Source organism: Rhagoletis pomonella, unplaced genomic scaffold, assembly GCF_013731165.1.
Source record: "Rhagoletis pomonella isolate Grant_MI unplaced genomic scaffold, Rhpom_1.0 Rhpom_scaffold_01133, whole genome shotgun sequence".
NCBI classification, from domain to species: domain Eukaryota; kingdom Metazoa; phylum Arthropoda; class Insecta; order Diptera; family Tephritidae; genus Rhagoletis; species Rhagoletis pomonella.
This window is the reverse complement of record NW_023459687.1, coordinates 1-21,821: the sequence shown is the minus strand read 5'-3', so window position 1 is coordinate 21,821 and position 21,821 is coordinate 1. Positions and strand designations below refer to the sequence as shown.

The window sequence follows — 21,821 nt, the reverse complement described above, 5'->3', positions numbered from 1 at the left end:
GTCTTCGTTACGGCATGTGTATTAAGGTACACAGCCACCTGTTCTTTTGCTAGATCTGCCTGATAAACGCTGCAGCGCCCCGGGATTCGGTTGAATATTTCCAGTCCTAATTCTACAGAAAAAACTCCGTAGCCAACCCTGTTCTTTAGCTTGGATTCATCCGTGTAAAAACGTGAAACGTGTTGCTTTGGATATTTTGAGCAGAGTGTTTGTAAACATTACAGAGTGTGAAAGTTTCGTTTCCATGCCGGCTGTTGATGCACATTAGATCGGCTCGGTTTCCATACGTAAACAGTTTTTAATGGAAATTTTTGTAAAGGGCCTAAGGCTGGTATTGTCTTTTACGAAGTGAACGGTATGGCGACATTTGAGTATACTTAGGCAGTATAATGGTCTCGCGGGCGATAGATGCATTTGATAAGGAACACTTTTTTCTGGAGTTTTAACACTTAATTAATGGAAAATTCAATGCGTGTACAGAGTGCTTTAGTGAGACTTCAGATAGTCAACAAAAAGTTCTTGATTCGCAAGTTCATCTTGTGATTGGGTCTTGAGTTTGAGTCTGGGATCGATGCCGGATGAAGGAAGCATGTTGACGATAGTTTTTCTCGCGATGAAATTTATTCAATAATACAAAAAATACATATATATAAAATTACTCTGCAAAATGTGTTTGATTTTCGATGTACACAGAAACCGAAACGTGTTACTTTAGAAATACCATGTAGTGTTTTTGTATATGATATAGAGAACAAAGGTGGCATCCGCTCTCAGTGAATGTGACAGAATCGCTGTTTGTATGACGTCATACTTGTGCCACTTGTTTACGTTTTTCTTGCAAAATTTCTTCTTCTGCACCAATGCGACGTCTCAAAAATTCTCTCTGATGGGCGCAATCTTGTATTCTATCATTTTTGTTTTTTATTGTAAAAACAATACACAGTGTGCTTTTCTGGTAGATACGAGAGCTCCGCTAATAAGAACGCATCGGAATTATATAACATTCCAAACCTTGATTTGCCCTAGGGTTGCCAGGTTTTGAAACGGAGAAAGGAGTACATTTATATTTTCGATAGAAAAAAAAGCAGCACAGGACCTAAAAAAGGAGTACAATTTTTTTTTTTACTTTTTATGCAATTTATTGTTACAAATTACCATTAATTAGGTACAAATAAACAAAGATTTTTTAGAAATCTTTTTCAAAGCAACAATAAATGTTAAAAATAAATAACTAAATGAGCTGGCTTTCCAATAAGGGCGGTCGTTAAAGAGATCAAAGGGGGAGTGGGCGTGGCACACAATTGTGATATTTGGCGATTTTTCTAAGGCATCCCTAGGGACCCATAGGGGGCCTATGTGGTCGGGGGTGCCACGCCTACTCCCCCTTCGCTCACCGCCTCTTCCATGACCGCCCTTATAGGAAATTTTCCCCAACTAAATTCTACAAAAGAATTCCAAACTCTTTCTTTCTAACTTTGCTTACTAAGTAGTGTTTGCCACAATATGAATGGCAAAGTACAGGGCGTAAGATAATAACTGTCGCACAGATTTTTTGAAAAATAAAAGGGTCCTTTATAGATGTTGCGAAAAAGAGTATTTTTTTGTTAACTTTGTAAATACTTTACATTAATTTTATTAATTAGTTTTAAAATTTTAATCCTTATTTGCATTTGCCAGCTTTGGGAGATAAGTTCATGCGGCACTCACGTTTTTTATAGGTGTACTTTTTCTTAGACTTTGTATAAAAGAAAAGAGAAAAAAAGGGTTGATCGTATGAATGCCCTCCTAGTCACCGGTTCGGAGTCTTTTCGTTTGCTGAGTATGAGGCCTTATGTTGGACAAAAGACGGAGTATAAAGGACCCAAATGGGGGAAATCAGCCTATATTTACAGAAGATATGTAAAAAAGTATTTGACGAACCAATCCAAAAGTGCAAAAACGGTTCGAACCGCTGAACCGAACCGACCAAATTTTTCATCCGGTTCACGTCCCTGGCATAAACTTCAAACTGTAATTTCCTATGTACTTTGTATGTATTCCATTAGCCAGAAATTAGCAGAACTTTTAAAAACTTAGCGATCTTGTGAGTTTACATTTCGCTTCACATTTTCTTAAGTTACATTTTTATTGCACTGATACAATTAGCTGTGCGAAGCTATGCGAAATATGCATAATTAGACCTTTACTTTTCCAACGTATATTGGAAATACATCCGAGATGGCTTGGAAAAAAAGAGAGAACGTGAAATCCAGTTCATCCTCAAAGAGCATTATATGACCATCTCTCTCATTAAAATTTTAATTCGATAATGGGCTGGATTTCGAATTCACAACGAAGGGAAAATGCATTGGATACCGAAGGTTCAGTTTTGCTGGAGAATGGCCTAGCCCAGTTCTCGAATCGAATACTATCCATTTTCCCATTCGTTATCGAGGAAGACTCGAAAAAAAAAATTTGTTTTACAATTATTTTCGAAATGAAAGTTTAAGTTATTAAGGTATTGATTTGGAGTTTAAAATAATTTATTTTATTTTATTTATTTCCCCTTTTTTTCACTAAAATCTTCCAAAGTATATACATAAATGCCTTCTTTTATAAAAAACTTAAAATATTATTTTAAAACAAATTTATTAATTTACATAGTTCCTACCTACAGACGACGATTTTATGCTTTAGCACTAAGTATTTGTATATGCACAGTTATGTATGTCCAAGTGTGTTCTTTAAACATACATCCATACATATCACTCGTACATACATACATTTAGTCAGCTAAGTATTACGAACCATATAACATTAATCCTTATCATCAAAATGTTCTTTCACTGTCAAACGTTCATCCTCGAACACATAATATTTAAAATCATTATCATTTTCGGGATAGAATTCGGATGCCAGCTCTTCAATATCAGATTGACAAACAGCTTCATTGAATGCACCCAATGTCTGCAATATTCTCACCATAGTCGAACGTTTCTCGCGTACTTCCTGCCGCTCTCTTTCGTACTTATGCAGATAGGAGAGTGGCATATCCACTGCTATATGCACACTTGCGATGGCCAATGGATCTGCTGTTTGTAATTCCACATTCAAGCTGGTATGCTTTGCCAAACCCAAAATCCACGCAACCACATAGAAGCAGGCTGCGTTCGCTGGGAATGCTCTTATTATGGTCGATGTGAATCCGCGGAAAAAGAAGCGTAAACCATCCTTTTGATAATTCTTTACCGCGCAGTTCCAGGCCCCCTTATACACTGGCGCTGAATGCATTCCGTCTGCCTGCAATAAAGTTTTGATCACATCTATGGGGTAGCACACGAGCCAGGAGGCAATTCCGGCCAAGCCGCCGGCAATAAGAGCATGCGCCACGTTTGGCTTTTCTCTCAACGACATTAACCACTCATAGCTGACGAAGTATGCGGAGAAACCTGTGAAGAAATTGTGGTGAAAATGTATTTTTTTATATTTGTGAATAGAAAATTTATGTACATACCTGGTACATCCCTCAGCGCTGTCATACCCAATCCACGAAATGCTCCCTTAAACCCGTCTGTAGCTATTATATGCCTTATACATTTGAATGGACTTTGAAATTGAGGTGCTTTCGGATTCAGATGTTGAAGTTGCATACGCGTCTTAGCTAATTCCATTGGCGAACAGGCGATACTTTGTGCAAAGCCAGAGACCGCACCGGCTAGTAAATGTGAATGTAATGTATTATGCTCCGGCATTTGACGTTGTACATTGCCATAAACACCGAAGACAATGGCATTTACAACACTAATGCCCATCAGTGGGCTGGACATGCCTCGATATAAACTGCCCACACCATCGGTTCGAATTAAAGTTGATATGCAGTGGAATGTACCCCGGTATACCGGATTTTTAACATCTTGCATTTGTAAGTGAACCTTAACTGTGTCGAATGGATGACCGACTAAAACGCCTGCACATCCTAAAAAAGTTGAAAGAAGAATATTATTTATTAGAGCTTTATTGAAGATAAATAATCCGTTAATTATTAAGATACTGTCAGCTTCCCTAATAAATACGAAGAAGACCTGTGTAGATGATTGCCTAAACTTAAGAAATCAACCGTAGATGAAATGAAAGTTAAGTCATTAAGAATCGTCTAGTCCCTAGTGGAGTCCATAGCTCCAAAGTCTTTGGTTGGTCATGCCCAGGACCCAGTTATTGCTGAGAGCATCGTTTCCTTACTTTCCTCTAGCTTGCCGCTACGGCACCGGGGGTTGTACGGCCGCATGTTCGGCAATGGCCAATGCCCGTTATCAGTGTTGCCAGGTCTTCAGCATGAGAAAACGTCCCTCTTGGTCTAAAAAATCGTAATTTCCTACCCAAAAACGTCTTTTTCAAATGAATGTACAAAAAAGTGTTCTTATTTAAACTTTTATTGTGTTAATTCCTAGAGCATCTAGATACATTTCTGCATCAAAAAGAAAATTTTGAAAAAAAAAATGTCGCTTACGTTATTTTGGCGGTTAGGGCTCGATATGTACGTAAGGCATATTAAAATATCATTTCGACAGAGCACATTTAAAACTCATTGTAAACTGGTTTGAGATCGTTAATATAAAAATCATTTTATACATACACTTGTGATCAGCTGATTAAGTCATCAACATTTTGATCGATTTTGGCTGTTTCTCTTTCGTTTATTTAATGTTTATTATTTTTCCATAAAAGCCAAGGTAATTAACAAACAAAATATAAATCCGCAAAAATTGTGCAAAAATTATAAACAATCTGCAAATTTTCAGCTAGATTTTTAACTTTCTATTCGGGTTTTTTAGCCCATTAAATTTCAGGGCAACAATGTGTAAGTTTAAAGGGGCTAAATAATCGCGTTGTTTTTTACTAATTTTTTTTTCTTGTAGAAATTTGGGTAGGGGATCGGTTGTCGAAAATGCTAAATTACATTATGCTAAGAAGGAGCATAGCAATAGGTCCATTCAATATCAAAAAATTCTTACGAATTGTTACTAGTACTTGCAAGTTTTTACTGAAAATGCATTCAATTACCCAAACTATTTGCAAGAGGGAGCGAATTCGAGAGCGTAACAACCCGAGAGAGCTGCAAATTCTTGCAAGTAAAAATTTTACTAGCAGGAATTTGCAGAAGTCCAAAAGTAAGGTTACGTTTCAAACTCAAATGTAAACAAACTGTTTAAGAGGATGATTTGATGAAACATAATTAGTGAAATGAAAATATGGATAAAAAATTTAAAACTATTGTATATATTTTTACTTTTATGACTTATGAACTATTCCCAATTAAAAAGAAAATTGCGCGCCAAAACTTAACCGTCAGAAAGTGTCAAAATGGCTTAAGTTGCAAGTTTTTACTAGTTTTGCGTTCAATAACTTTTTCTGAAAATTTTCTCTTGCTCTTAATTTTACTCTCTATTTTTCTTTTACGTTCTCGCTGCAAGTACTTACTGGAAAAGTTATTGAATGGACCTAATATTTCAGTCTTTTTTGCGTTCAGTACATTTTCAATAAAGTCTTAAAGAAGTCGCCTACTTTTTTCTGACGTTTTATGCTGCACAGCTTTTTGATGCTTTTGCGAGCGTGCCTGCTGCAATAGATCGGCTCTACCTGATTTGGTTTTTATGGTGCAATTCCATCATTACAGCAAGCCTCGTAACCTCAAGTGTTTACACAACCAGCCTTTAAACAAAGGATCCTTAGTCCTCGGATCCAAAAAAAAAAACCTTTGGAGGAAGCAGCTGCAGCAAAACACAAAGATTGTAAAGATTTATTAAGAAAATAATTCAAAATCAGTTCTACTTAAAAGATTTAGTAACAAAGAAAAATTACTGAGAGGTTAAAAAACGTAATTTTTTACACAAAAAACATCCAAACGTCAACAGGGTACAAAAAACGTCCAAATGACGTTAAAAACGTCAACCTGGCAACGCTGCCCGTTATCGTGGCTGTTAACCTAACAATATCTTTCCTCGTTATTATTTTTTGTCATAATGCGGCCAAATATATTCTCCTCGATTATCCTGCCTTTAATCCAATCACGTCTAGAAATAAACTTTAGCAGAAAGTTTTTCCTGAAATCCATCTAGGTAGTATAGACATAGTCTGATTGACATTGTATTGTTTTTCTAGTGCTGGTCAACTTCCTAACGCTCCGAACAGTGGGGCAAAAAAGATTGCTGTAGACAAATGAATTTTGAGAGCACAAATATGAACCAATTTCATGTAACTTTTTTTTTTTTAAATAAGCGAAAATTAAATTTGTCGTCGATTTATCCGTGGCGATTTTTTTTAAAGCTCTATTTTTTTATTTATTTATGTTGAAAAATGAAAGAAACAAAATTTTTACGTTTGAATGCTTCCACTTTTTTGGAAAATATTTGAAATTACTTTAAAAAAAATATTCATAAATATTTTCCTATAGGATACATTTAATTACAAAACGTATTTCTTTTCAAAGCCGTTTCTTTGGTTTTTTTTTCTGTTCGTAAATCTCGAGATCAGCTCTACCGATATCTTTGAAATTTTGGACATCGACTCCGGACTGTCCAAGGATGATAATAGATGAAAAGCAATTTCGATATATCAAGGGGGCGTGGCACCTCCCATACAAACTGAAGTTGTCACACAACATATCTCTTGAAGTATTCATCGTAGAGTGCTGCAACTTAGTACAGAGATATATAATATCAACGCCAAACTCATGGGAAAAAATTGGAGTTATTGAAAAAGGGGACGTGGCTCCTCCCGTACAAACTGAATTTCTCGCATGACATACACATTCCAATGTGAGAATTTTTTTTAAATAATTGCAGGCATTTGAAATTAATTTCAAGTATTTTCCAAAAAAGTGGAAGCATTCAAACGTAAAAATTTTGTTTCTTTCATTTTTCAACATAAATAAATAAAAAATTAGACCTTTTCTAAAAAAAGCGGCACGGATAGATTGACGCGAAATTTAATTATATCTTATTAAAAAAAAAAGAAATTTGAAGTCGGTTCATATTTAAGCTCTCGAAATCCATTTGTTCACAGCAACCTTTTTTGCCCCACTGTGCACCGTAGGAATATCTTTTTGCATGTGTAAAAAGCTGTGTAGTCTATCTCGACGCTTGCCTTCCAGCTCAGTTTGGTATATAAAACGACATCTAAGTATTTCTACTCGGAGGACAATGTTAAAGTCGTTCAAGGAAGAGAAGGAAGCTTGCCGCTACATATGAGTACGCGGGCAAATAATACCGATTAGATAACCATTGAGTAACCTAACGAATAAATAATAAAAGAGCCCTGGTAATTTAAGGTCCCCAATCAACCAGTTCGGAGTTTTCGACATCTTTTTCTAATCATAAAAGCTGAAATAGCGGCAAGCCCCACTGAAAGAAATTATGTATACTCCGCTCGCTTGGTTTCTTCTCGTTCACGGGCTCTGCTGTTGGAACGTTCTAAATACTTCTCTAGCTACAACTCAGGGGTCAATCAGAGCGTAGTGAGCCTTGCATTATGGGTCTATCGTAGTCTCGTTGTGAAGTCTATCTTTTTATTTGCTTTTTCAACTCACCACCAAGACAACCCGCAACAAAATCAAAAGCCATTCTCGCTATCTGTGTTCGGTTTACAGGAACTATATGTTGTACACCCTCGGAACGAGCCTGAAAAGAAGTAAATGTTGTATAAAGGATATTTTTTTAATACTATCGGAACAAATATGTATGAATATTATGGATGAACATCAGGGCGGGTCACTTCTACCAGAAACCATTTTAAATCTTGCGGCCTCTGGTGGAAGTTTTAAGAAAAATATAAGTGCAGAAATGGACTCCCCATACTACAAAATCGAAAAAGTCACCCAAACAAACTGACTGTGTATAATACTTTACTTTTAAAATCTGCACTAGACAAACAAAGTTTTCATTGCTTTAAGCAAGTCTCATTAGAAGAGAGGATAATACCAGTATATGAACAAATACAGGTGAAGGAAGTCTATTAAGAAAACGTGATCAGTATTAACTTCCCTCACGGCGATCAGAGGACAACGATATGAACCAAAATGGGCACTCATAGGAGTTGCTGGACTCCATGGTAGATAAAAAAATAAAATTATAAATAATAAATAAATAATTTTTCACCCTATAAATCACTTGGCCCTATAATAAATGTAAAAGGATATTCAGTAGAAATTCGAGACTTAAGTCAAAAGTGGGCATTTGAATTTATACAGCCATTATGAGACCAGCGCTGGACAAGAAATACTACACCAAAAAACTAAACAGCGTTCAGCGAGCAGCTTATACAGGTGCTAAAGGAGCAATTAAGTCACGTCCTACCGATGCGCTTAATGTGAATCTGCATCAACTGCCCTTAGAATTCTGTTGGAGGTCGAGGCAGTATAGGCATAATTATATTCTTGACAATGTCTCTAAATCTTATTGAAATGCTTCATTATTAACATAAGTAGATTGGTCAACAAGTCCAAGTGAATTTAAGAGACCGACGAACCTTGACAGCAGTTAATACATATCTGAAGTAGTAGACATATCGTATCAAGATGGCATAAATTGGCTTCGGGATCATTGCCAAGTATGAGTGAGTTCTTGTACACTAATAGAGAATCGTTGGAAATTGAGGAATTAGACAATCAACAAGCCAGTAGATATGTCTTCGTATTATATTATTGCATTGACCCCTCGGAAACAAAAGTTCAACTGAAACGGATGCAGTATAAGAAGACATTTGGCCAACTTGTTACGTATTTAAAACATACGTACATACATATCGCCGTTTAAAGTACAAAACCGCGTATAAACAAAATGCAAAACCGCGTATCTGAAGTTGCATAGGGGGTTTCTTTTTTATAAAGCAATCGCATTTCTGGCTAGTATACTTCAAGACGATTGGATAAGGGTTGAGCCAGGAGCTTGTGTGAGTTTTGTACTTTAAACGACGATATACATACATATATCTACGTCGCACTATGGGACTACAGCGGCCAAAAGTAGTTAAAACGGATTAGCGAATTCTGAATAAGTAATTACGCAGATGCATAGCAAAATATCCAGCTAACTCAAACCAAAAATAATTTTTGATAAAAATTTGCAATCATGACACGAGCTTAAAGTAGTAGCAATGCGAAAAAATAAATTTGTAAGAAACAATTTTGATTTTGTCGCAAGTAATTTGAATTACTTTTTTCTACTTGTACAGATATATAAAAAAAAACCAATCTGATTAATGAGCAGTTTTTGAATATATCTGGGGTCAAACATTGCTTAACATTTTTATAAATCTTTTGAAATGTATAAAACAGTTTACCTTGAAATTCTACATAATTTTGTGAGTGTAAAATTTTTTGAGTGCTTACTTTAAAAAGGGATATTTAAAAAGGACCTAGGAAGCGAGGTAAATTATGCTTTGGATAAGTAAACATTAAATATGCGTGTCATATCTCAAATAGTTCCTTTTATAGACCCACCTCCTGTAAAATTTATTGAATTTGTATTGTAGAGCTGAAAGGAAAGACTCTGATATGTACATAAAATGAATAATATGCGATATAAAGTGGAAATGAAAGAATGACTCGCCAATCTATTAATCACAAACAACATTCAGCCCCTCTGGACGAGATCCGTTTTCGATGGCAAGAGTCCTGCTTGCCTCAGCTCAGCTTTTTTTGTATAAAATGTAGTTAAAATTGAAAGTTTCAGTGTAAATACATATCGTGCACATAATTTAGTATGCAGGTATTGTAAATGTTTTCGTTTTGTCATTTTTAAAATGAAGAAATAGGAACTCCTTTAGAAATAAAATAAATGTGCCTGTTCATTTTCTCCAAAATTCATAAAATTTAATAATTGGAGGCAAAAAGGTTGTGTAGGAGGTGGGCACCGTAATAAAAAATTCTTTATTATCTGCCAAGTTGGAAAATTTTGGCTTAGACGACCAGGGCAAACCGCATTTCATCAGAAAGATTTTTTTTTTTAATTTGCGCCTGTTTTTCTAGAATTACTGGACGATAATGTAAACCGATTTTGACGATCTTTGAGATTCAAGCTTTTCTCGTTAAAACCAGCATATGCCCTGAATTTTATCAAAATCGGATAACATTTACTATTTCCGCCCACAAGAGCTGTGGGCGTGGTAGTGCGTTGAATTTTATTATTTTCCACATTTCTTCATTCCTAAGTGCCGAACAACGCATATACGAAATTTCAGCGAATTTCTAGTACGGTTTCTACTTTCGGCGGCAGCTTATATGGGGACGTCCCACTGTGCGTCGCGGCGTACAACGGAACATGAGCGAAAAAAATTATATTTGTGATGGTTTTACAAGATTTGCAAAACATTCGTATCATTTGATGCGAATGCGAATGTGTAAAATGATGCTAATCATTCCCATAACGAATGCGAAGGTAAATATTCGCAACATCCCTGGTATGTACATATATACGTATATATAAAAAAATTAAAACAAATATGTCTGTATGCATATGTCTGTTTTTTTTTTAATATATACGGGCTATGTAAGTAGACAAATTTTTGCGTAAAATGGTCTTGCTAGGTGGCGCCAAGGTCGAGATATTTTGAAAACCCGTATTTATGGTCCGATTTTTTTCGAATTTGGCGTATGCAGTTGAAACATAATAAATCGTAAATTTCCTAAAAATTTACTCTGAATTGGCGCTGAAGTTATTCGCCCTAAAATGCATGTTTTATTTGCGTTAAAAATTCATTTAAAAGAAATATTAACAAAAATATAACGATGGAAATTTATGTCATGTGACGCCACGTCACGTAACGTTTCACACTTGGGGTTGTAAAAGCAACATGTAAACCAGTTGCATTAATTCAAAAAAAACTCTAAAAAAAACTAGAATTACTCCAAACCAGAGATAGGCACGGGCCGAATCAATATTTTACATCAAATTTTATTATTATTATTATATTTTTATAATATATTTTCTGGGAAGTAGAAAAAGTGGAAGGTATTTTATGTACAGATATGTATGTAAACAAAACTACTAAGTATCATATATTTTCTATCGGTTTCCAAATATTTCTTTTTTTGCTTTTCTCTTATCAAAAGATTTTTAAATATGTACTATTATGTTTTGTATAAAAACAAAAGCTCATCTAAATTTTTAGTATTAGCAACGGGCCTTTTCGTGCCTTTTCGTGCTTTTATGAAATTTTACTGAACGCCCAGGACCGCACGAGTTCGTGCTGACAGCAAATATTCCGGCCCGTGCCCATCTCTACTCCAAACCATATTAAAACAAGTTTTATGGAAAGCCCACAATTCACAGAGTTTTGCGATTTTGTAAGAAAAGCAAAAATCAGCTTTTTTGTCTTGTAACGACACTCTCTTTAATTGTTTATATTTAAGGACCATGCGGTTCGATTGTTTACGTTTTTCAGCTAAATATAGAGCTAATTATGCGCTATAAAAGGGTACGTAAAACGTAAAAGAAAACAAATGTGTTTCATTGTTTGTATCTCATTGAAGCGTACGACTGGCAAGTATGTGACGTATGGAAATACCCATATGTCATGTTATTTAATATGCCACTATATTAAACTCAAAAAAAGGTGTCCTCAGGGCGGGCTCCGTGAATTATGGCCGCGGGTATTAAGACCACGATCCAAAAATGAAATTAGGCCGAACGGGCATAATTCATTTTGATTAGGGAAATTACGCCGCGATGAAAAAATGAAACTAGGCCACGGGGGCATAAGCAAAAAAACCCAAAAAAAAATTTTATAAATAAACTTTTCCAAAAGAAATGCACAATTAATGCTAATGAAATTTATATTATTTAGAAAGTACAAGTTATTACCTTTAATTTGATATACATATAGAGAACACCTTTCTGCGTAGGCGGCCATCGGCCGCGCTCAGTGATTATAACCCTCACTAAGTAGAATTCTCCTTTCTGTGTTGCCGAAGAAGAACACCTTTCTTTATTTTGTGGTTTGATTTGTCGACCAAATGGAAAATAAAATTTATTTGTGATTTTATGCGGATAATTCAATTGTGCCAATGAAAAACGATCAAAAAATAAAATTAGGCCGCGCGGGCATAATTCATTTGGCAGGTGACATTAGGCCGCGATGAAAAAAAGAAATTAGGCCGCGCGGAAATAATTTATTTTGGCAAGTGAAGTTAGGCCGCAATCAAAAAATGAAAATAGGCCGCCAAACAAATAAGAAGGCGGCCTTAATTCCCGCGGTCAAAATTCCATCCCCCTTCAGGATGGTGCTATTTAGCCATTAACATGAAACTCTCGAGTATATATTTTTCCTCATTAATCATCTAATCTAAATGATAGATTTCGTTGTTACTTTGAAATATTTTTCGTTGTTGCATTGAAACCAAAAAGAACCAAAAATACTATACAGGTCTCAATTTGATATTGTTGAGGGTTAAGGGGTTTTTCAATATACTTTTTTTATTATTTATAATTACATATCGAGGGCTTATATTCAATTATACCCTCTATCTGCACTTTTCACAAAAATGAGATTCTGATATAAAAATCCACCTAAGATTTAAATGTCATCGGTGATATTAATGCTAACCTTGTATAACGCTTGACATATAAATAATTGGTGCTATATCACGACACCAAGATCGTTGACGAAAAAAAAGCCGCAGTCGAATGAATTAAATATTAAACGGTCAAAAATGTCAGTTTCTTTAAATTAAATAATTACATATGTGACCTGGTCTACGAAAAGGGAGCTTACGTGCGAAAAAAGTTGTCTGTGAAAAAGCTGTTAAAAGTGAAAATCATCTCATCTTCCATCCGAATCAACCAAAAAGTGAAAATTGATTTTTTGACACCTAAGCTCCCTTTCCGTAGACCAGGTCACATATGTAATTATTTAATTTAAAGAAACTGACATTTTTGACCGTTTAATATTTAATTCATTCGACTGCGGCTTTTTTTTCGTCAACGATCTTGGTGTCGTGATATAGCACCAATTATTTATATGCCCAGGATCTAATCCATTTGAGCTGCAATTACCTGAAAACTTCTTCTATATACTAATAAATATAAATACTAGCGTTTTTAAGGCTTTTTCGAGGTTAGGTTTGCATGGGAGCTATGCGTTAAAATCAACCGATTACGCAAATTTTTCGTATTTTTCTTGATTTATATCTAGAAAGGCTATATATGAACAACTGAAGCCGTATGCCAATTGTGCAATACCATAAACATGCGACTGCATCGTGACTGGCATTGTAAAATGTCTAGTTCACTCACACGTGTCTCTCTGCATATGTAAGCCTATAACTGTAAATAACTTAGTGCTTGATTGACATATGCAGATAATAACGATCTTTGCCCAAAGCAACCTCTGCTAGTACTATTCGGCAGACTAATTTTCTAAAATCTTGTATGTGTAGAGCTTATAGCCATTTTTATGAAAATTTCTTTTGGTAAAACAACAACAATTCATAAAGGTAGAAGTAATTTTTTGTTTGTCATCAGACTTCCTTTGGATGGGCCGCAGTAGACAATTGAAATAAGGCCCGATTAGTGGTAACATACCATAACCATAACCGTATATACATATACGTAACGTAACGTTTTACGTTTGCAAGTTTGCGACCCTCCCAATCCCTTGCCTCACGATCAAATCGTCAGATTATTGAAATCGACACTTCAGCATTTATTTAATTAACCCACCATTCCTTAGGCCCAAGTAGAGATAATTGATTAACTTCTACTATTCATTTTCAGATCATACATTTAATCTGCACTTAAATGGCCAATATTGGCAATTTAAATATGAGATATGCAACCCTGTGTTTGTACCAAACAACCAAGATTGATTGGTAGGTTGTTTAATCAATCCCACCAAAAAACAATCAGCTGTTCAGCACAAAATGTAAACAAACAAGCAAATGCAACAGCAATTTCAAGGAACATGCAGTAGTGCTGCCAATTGTTGGGCATATTTAAACAAAGTTGATCCGAAACCCAACGAAAGTAAAATGGCATTTAAACAACAATCCACAATTAAACTTAAGTGCCATTTAAATATTCATTTGAAATTGGCCCTTAATCTGACGCGCTCTAGTAAATCCGACTAAAATTTTTTTTTTGCTATTCAGAGCAGCTTTCCTATGCGCTCTACACAGATGGGCGTTTTCGAACTGGCTGCCGAGATAGGTCGATCTTCTACTCAGCCATCGATATGTAAAGTGGCGGCTGCTGTGGAGCATTTTTTCTAATAGCGGTTGCCCCTCTGTTGGTAATAGTAAACCTCCGAGTGTATTCTCTGATGGAAACAGCTTCTCATAAAAATACAATTGCCGCTCGGAGTCGGCGTAAAACTGTCCTTTGTCGTGGTTCTGCAAAACCTCGAAACTGAAATTTGTGCCAAAAAAGATATTTTGTCACCGGAAGGAAGCTTCGGGCATCAAGCCCTCAGGCAATTAAGTTTAAGAGAGAGAACCCTTTTTAATTAGGAAAAGTTTTACACTCTCCTATAAAATTTAGGCAAGCTCACTTACGAGGTTTTGCATTTTCTTGATGCGCGGTTTTGTACTTTAAACGACGATTTGTAGAAGTATTGCTTACATATTTTGGTGCCTTTTCAAGTAAAAAAAATCCATTGAGAAACGGAAGAAAAGGGCATCGCTATGATTTAAACTTATGCCAAACGTTTCGTAAACAAGCAATTCTGAACAAAAAACTGTTTTTCCAGAAAGATGTTTAAATGGAAGCATTACAAATATGGAAAAATAGCAATCCACAAGGCTTTATTGAAGTAGGTCCCTTTTAAAGCACATTTAACAAAAAAAAAAAGCTTTTAGTTTCGAAGCAAGCAAAAAATAATTCTATTTTATTTGTTTACATTCAACAAATTTTATTGAGCTTGAGACCGTTTTTTGATGAAAATTATTGTGGAAAAGCAACAATAAATTGAAAAAATGGTAGAAGTGATAGCTATTTCGGAAATCACCACATTTCCTCATCAGACTTCTTTCAGTAGGATTCGAACCGACGATCCCACTGGCTCAGCCAGTTGCCTACGCACTATGCTAAGTTCGCCTTGTTAATTCTTGTTGCTTATTTCCACTATTTCACTTGTTAAGCCAACTAAAATCAAGCGCAGCTCTTCCGCTGCAATTCACTAGATCATGTGGTTGTTGGTTTTGTTGGTTTTTGTTAATATTTCTGTTAAAATTTTCCATAAGGCCTTAAAATAACAAAAAAATTGTGGTTTACAAAAAAATACTTGCCAAATATATAAGTCAAAATTGTTAAACATATATCGCTTTCATTCATTTCTTCATAGAGTTGGTGCTTCTTTTATAGGATAATTCATACGGCTTATGAACAGATTAATACCATGTAAATGCACCATTACAATAACTTTTAAGCGAAAAATGAGAATATTATAAATTTTTTGGAAAAAGGGCGTAGCCAAGCCCACTTACATGTGTATATCTTGAGAACCGCTCCACCAATTTATATCAAACTTGGCACAGTTGGTCCTGACAAAGTATACCAAACGGCTGGAAATTTTATAAATCGGACACTAACCAAACCCACATCCCATATAACGGTAATTTATAGAAATTCGAAAGCTTCGATAAATCAGTAAATACTGAAGCTAATGTATTCAAAGTTGATGTTTGCAATAATTCTTTAGCAAAAATACGCTTATAATAAAATTTTGGAAAATGGGCGGGACCCAGCCCACTTATGACCATATATGAGTATCCGTTCGATCAATTTGTACCAAACTCGGTATGATTATTGTGCTTGCCACATAAAAGCAAAACGTTGAAAATGATTGAAATCTGAAAAAAATTAGCCCACTTTTCTATAACGGTAAATTTCAGAAATGCTTGAAACTTCGATATTTCGAAATTTAAGAACGCTAATTTTACTCAAAATTTATACTAACAACAATCCCTTGAAAAGATATATGTAGATTAAAAAGTTTAAATTTTTGGAGAAAAATGTTTGATTTTTTTAAATTTCATTTAAAGAGTTCTTTTTATAAAATAATAATAATAGATTGGCGCTTACACATTAGTGTGTGGCCGAGCTTCTCCTCCGACTTGTGGCGTGCGTCTTAATGTTGTCACACAAAGCGGAGGGATCTACAATTTTACGCCGACTCCGAACGGCCATTGTATTTTTATGAGAAGCTGTTGTTCATGGCAGAAATGCACTCGGAGGTTTGCTATTGCCTGCCGTGGGACGACCGCTGTTAAGAAAAAAACCTTTTTTCTATATTTTTTTGCGATGTTGCTTTGACCAGGACTTGGACCCAGGCGTTGCGGAGTGGAAGCGCGCACTGCTTACTACTACACCACAGCGGCCAATTTTACATACATATGACAGGCCTTGCGGCGGCGGTGTGGTCAACTTCAAAAAGAAACGCCGGCGCTACTGCCCATGAGGTAGATTCCAAAGAGCCATTAGGCTACTAATCTTATCATGTCATCTCGTCAGCGTTAGGCATTCACCATGCCAATTCAGATTATAATTCTATTTAATTTATTCATTGAACTAGTTTTAAGTTTAAATTACGATGGACGAACAGAAGAAGGTCTGAGGTATATATATACATATACACCCTGCAGGAAATGTATCTAACTATAAGCTAACTTTAAGTTGATTAGGAAGGAGCTAAAATTCACTTATTATCTGTATATTTTCTTTGACGAAAGCTAACTATATTTCCATGGCGATGGCCGCGAAATAGTCAAGGGTTTACATCTGCATTAGATGTGACTAACTTGTAACTAACTACTTTTGGACATAAAATATCAATAGGAAAAACAAAATATTTTTTTTTTATTTTATTTTATTTACTTTTTATTTTTATTTACTTTATTAAATTTCATATTTGTTTTCATATTCTGCTGTAGGTGGTCCCATATTCGAACTCCGTCAGACATAACTTCAAAATGATAATATGAAATTCCGATCTTCCTTTTACTTGTCCTCAACGCGTTTGTCAAAACGCGTTTAATGAAAACAATCTCCTTCATTACTCCTGCATTACTTGTCAACTAGTTTCAAGCTATCTTTTTGTAGTTAACTACAAGTTATATATTTTATAGAAATCCCGCAAAAAAGCTAACTACAACTGGGTTATTTTTTATTAATTGATAATTTTTTTCTGCAGGACAGATCCGTATGTACTATTTAAATTCAAAGAAATAAAAAATTTTAAAAGTTAAGTTATTGGCATAATTTATGTCGCTATCAATAAATTTTTGCAATATTCTTATCAACCGTTGTGTTAAATTACGGAGTTCTTACGATTTTTGGCGGATTACATATTGAAAAAAAGGTTGGTCTACTTTTTTCCAAAAGTTTAACCCATAAACTCGAACCATAATGGGTCTTTTTGACCCCCTGTTTAAAAAAATTGCTTATAGATGGTTAGGGTTGCCAGACGTACTGCTTTTAGGAGTAAACGTACTCCTTTTTATTGCAATGTACTCCCTTATACTCCCAAAAAAAAATATCTGGAAATGTACTCCTTTATTAGCTTTGTACTTCTTTTCTACTCCTTTTTCCAGCTATTAATATTTTATCATATACAGGGTGTAAAATAATATCGGTTGCACAGTTTTTTTTGTTGCGAAAAAGTAGTTTATTGTTATTTGTCCACAGAGTTTACTTCAATTTTATTAATTTGTTTTTAAATTTTACCCCTCATTTGGGTTTACCGGTTACTTTACTACATATCTTCTGTAACCATAGGCTAATTTCCCCCATTTGGGTCCTTTATACCCCGTCTTTTGTCCAACATAAGGCCTCATACTCAGCAATCGAAAAGGCTAGAAACTGGTGACTAGGAGGGCATTCATTCGACCAACCCTATACAGGTTTTTTTTTCTTTTTTTTATACAAAATCTAAGAAAAAATACACCTGAAAAAGAGGTTCGTGCCGCATGTACTTATCTCCCAAAGCTGGCAAATACAAATCAGGATTAAAATTTTAAAACCAATTAATAAAATTAAGGTAAAATATTTACAAAGTTAACAAAAAAAAAAAACACAAAATCTATAAAGAACTGTACTTTGCCATTCATATTGTGGCAAACACTACTTAGTAAGCAAAGTTAAGTGTGATAGTGAAAAGGTGTAAGCATAGCCTTAGGGGCAGGACGCTCGGGTATAAAAATCAGAAAAATATTAAATTAATTATAAGGCTTAAATTAAAAAAAATGGTCATACATTCAGGAAGAAGGAATTCTTTTGTAGTTTTTAGATTTTTAGTTGGGGAAACTTTCCTATAAGGGCGGTCATTGAGAACCGAATTCTACGCAAAAATACTGTGGTCGCAAGTGAAAATTGTGGCTTTTGGCAATTTTTGTAAGGGGTCCCGTAGGGGCCCTAGGTGGTCGGGAGTAACATTTTTGTCAATGGCGGTTCATGCCCTCTCCAAAAAGGTCGGAAAAGGTGCCACGTCCACTCTCCCTTCGATCACCATCTCTTTAACAATCGTCCCTATTAGAAAGCCAAACCATATAGTTGTTTATTTTTCACATATATTGTTGCTTTGAAAAAGATTTCTAAGATATCTTTGTTTGTTTGTACCTAATTAATGGTAATTTGTAACAATAAATTGCACAAAAAATTAAAAAAATTGTACTCTTTTTCTATGTCATGTACTGCTTTTTTTCTATCGAAAATATAAATGTACTCCTTTCTCCGTTTCAAAATCTGGCAACCCTATAGATGGTTAAAATGTCCACCAAAATATTAAGTGCCAAATTTTTCTAAGGAAAACCGAATGTAATGAAAAATAATACTAACTTTTACCAAAAAGGGGAACTTAAACCCTTTGTAGAAAACGTTGCGATGCGAGGGAGCAAAACCACCTTCCTGGGGTTTGACCAACATTAAGGAATGCTAACGTAATTTTCACACAGCCACCTACTACTTGTATACGTATGTGGGACCCCAGAATAAAATAACTTACGAATGTAAAAATTAGCAAAAAAAAGTGTTTGCTCTTTATTTAAAGTCTGTTTCAAATACACAAAAAAAAATACTTAGGAAAATCAACTTGTCTTTGTTTTATCTCTAATAATTGAGGAGTTAGATGGAATGAGCTAGATGAACCGAAGCTGCTTCGGTTAAAACTGCTTTATGAGATATTGGCGTTAAAGTTTTTGATGTGTTGTAACTTTATTGTTGTTGTAGTATTGGAAAGAGTTGTCTACTGCAGAAAAAATCGTTAGATTACCAGTATTCGACCCTAATTTAACTGCAATAAACGCTTTCGATCGAAAAATATGTTACTATGTTTTTTCTGAGTTACGCTCTTTGTGGCCCAAATTATGCAAAAAAAAACTCCTTTAAAAAGTAATTTTCATTTCGAAAAATTGTGTGTTTTAAACGAGTAGTATTTAGTTCCTTCAAACGATGTATTTCAATGTCATCATGATAATTTTGTACAAAATTCCTTAGGCGCCGAACGCCGCCGCCGCCACGCCGATATTTTCGTAACTCGGCGGCGGCGCGTGAGGAATGACAAAAATTGGCGGCGGCGGCGGCGGCGTGGCTCGGCGGCGTGTACCTCTAATATGTATGTATCTATATATAATTTTTTGGTAAAATTTCCTGAAGATAACTTAAAAATATTGTTTTACCTTTATATCTACACAACGATCTCAGTATTTAGTAAGCAGCTACAAGGATTTTTATATTTGTTTGTTTTTGTTTTATTTATTTGCAAAAAGAAGAAATAGATTTTTTTTTAGAAATTTAGAGCTTGTTATTATTTATTTATTTACTTTTATTTATTTATTAATATTTTTTATTTGCACAATTTCCACTTTATCACAGTAGAAGCAATCTTGACCGTTTCCATGTGCGCACAAACAATTAATTTCATAGTAGGTGAACAAAATTTAAACCTTTCTACGTAAAAGCCGGATTCTGAATAATGTTTACTGACTTTTGAAATCAATGCACAAACTACGCTGTCGAATTATCACTGGATTATATTCCGCATTAAACTGATAACACAAACTTTCTGAACGCTATTTGGTATGAAAATTGTTTTGGAGAAAACTAAGATTAGTTTAATTTTTCTTCAAGATCACAACAACAAAGAGTGAGAACGCTAAACTTTAAATGCGTTTTAAGGCTCCGAGCTCAAACAAAATATTTGCCATCTCACTATTGTGTTTTTTAAACAATTGAGTAAGAAGTAAAAATCAAAAATGTATGAGCGCTTGTTAGCAATATTCCAACCCGACTTAAAGTCACTGGCTAATCGCTAGCTCTGCAGAACCACAGACCTAATTGAAGCTGCGCACCCAATTCAATTACATAGATTCAGAAAACTTACTCTCACTTTGACGCTTAACTGATAAGCAGTGAAGAGCACAAATACTCGTGTTGTAAGCAAAAATAAAAATGATAATTAGAAATCAGAAATCACAAGAAATAATCCGCGAAAAATAGAAATTAACGTACAGTTATGATACATATTATATTATAGCAACAATCATAATTTATTTACATGTTTGGTTCGAATTTTGAGGTTATCAGTGGGTAAGAGCATCTAATACATATGTACTCGTATAATACGCCTGCGTGCGTAATCAGAAATTTCTAAAAATGTCTATCAACAATTTGGAGTTATGTGTTTTCACTTTCTGTGGTAAGGAATTGATAAGATATTATGTATGAAAAGCATACATCTGAAAGCTCTTTATTTTACTTATTTCTTAGTGCATATATCATAATTTTTATCTTTTCTTTCGCCTTTTATTTTCTATGCATTTCATGAACACCTCCGAAATGCTCCATAATTTTTTTACAGTGTATTTATTTCCTTATACATACGCACGACCTATGGATGCCGTCTCAGCTGTCAGTTAGTATCATCGATCGTTGTTTTTCCAAAAACTGATAGTGGAAAATTACAACGCATGATTGTAGGTGTCAGTGTGAAAGTAAGTGTTTGCTGGTGCGCTTCACGCGTAATTGAAAGCCGTAATGATTTAAAAGCTGGAAGGAAAAACGGTTAACTCAAACTTGCTGCCACAACGTAATGGACCTTGAACGAAAAACTTAAGAAAAAAACTTCCTCGTGCATACACTGAGGGGAAAAAATATTAAAATCAAATAGAAACATGATTGATCTTACTATAAACGTCAACGAAAGTACTGTATATTGGTAAATATTCAATTCAATTACGCGCATATTAAAATGACCGCGTTCGTACTGAAAAAGCATCCGTGAAGTGAATAATCAAGACAAAAACTAAAGAAAAAAATTAATGTGCATGTTGCCTGCAGTGGAATTCGAACCCGATCGTCTCCGGACATCAACAACTTGTGGCAAGCATCTTTGCGCACTCAGCTACACTCAGACATATAAATTTTCTTTTTAATGTTGAATATCCATCAACACCACAGCACGGCCCTGTAGGGAAACCCCGAACTGGTGAACCAAATTTGTAGTTCCGTACTAGATCTTTATCGACAAAAACGAACCGTCCGATAGTAACTAGATCGCCACCAGTTCAAAAGCAGCGATGTGTGGTACTTTTAAAAAACAATTTTAGAAATCTATATCTAAAATGACGAATTTAGAACTGGTTCAAAACTATAGAAAAAGGGATGCAGAACGAACTAGATCTCATCAGGCGCATTTTGAACTAGTTCGAAACTACTGAAAAAGGGATGCAGCGGGGGGCTTGTTTACTTTAAATAGATTTTTGCTGGGCGGGTTTTTCGTTCAAATACGTTTTCAGTCTGCACGTCGCAGATGCTTTTTCATAGTTTGGTAATACAAAACTAAAATTTGTGTTAACA

At 35.0% G+C, this 21,821-nt stretch overlaps 1 protein-coding gene across 2 annotated transcripts; it reads right to left on the bottom strand.

Moving 5' to 3' along the window:
• Positions 1-2,603: 2,603 nt before the first annotated feature.
• LOC118751970 (mitochondrial basic amino acids transporter-like) lies at positions 2,604-20,290 on the bottom strand. 2 transcript variants are annotated; one of them, XM_036486798.1, is made up of 4 exons: positions 19,643-20,290; positions 7,565-7,655; positions 3,494-3,955; positions 2,604-3,428 (listed from the first exon to the last, which is right to left on the bottom strand). In XM_036486798.1, the coding sequence occupies exons 2-4, from the start codon at positions 7,596-7,598 to the stop codon at positions 2,797-2,799; spliced, it is 1,128 nt and encodes a 375-aa protein (XP_036342691.1). In that variant the 5' UTR covers positions 7,599-7,655; positions 19,643-20,290; the 3' UTR covers positions 2,604-2,796. The 2 variants fall into 2 exon arrangements, with proteins under 2 accessions (XP_036342691.1, XP_036342692.1); XM_036486799.1 differs by lacking the exon at positions 7,565-7,655.
• Positions 20,291-21,821: the final 1,531 nt, after the last annotated feature.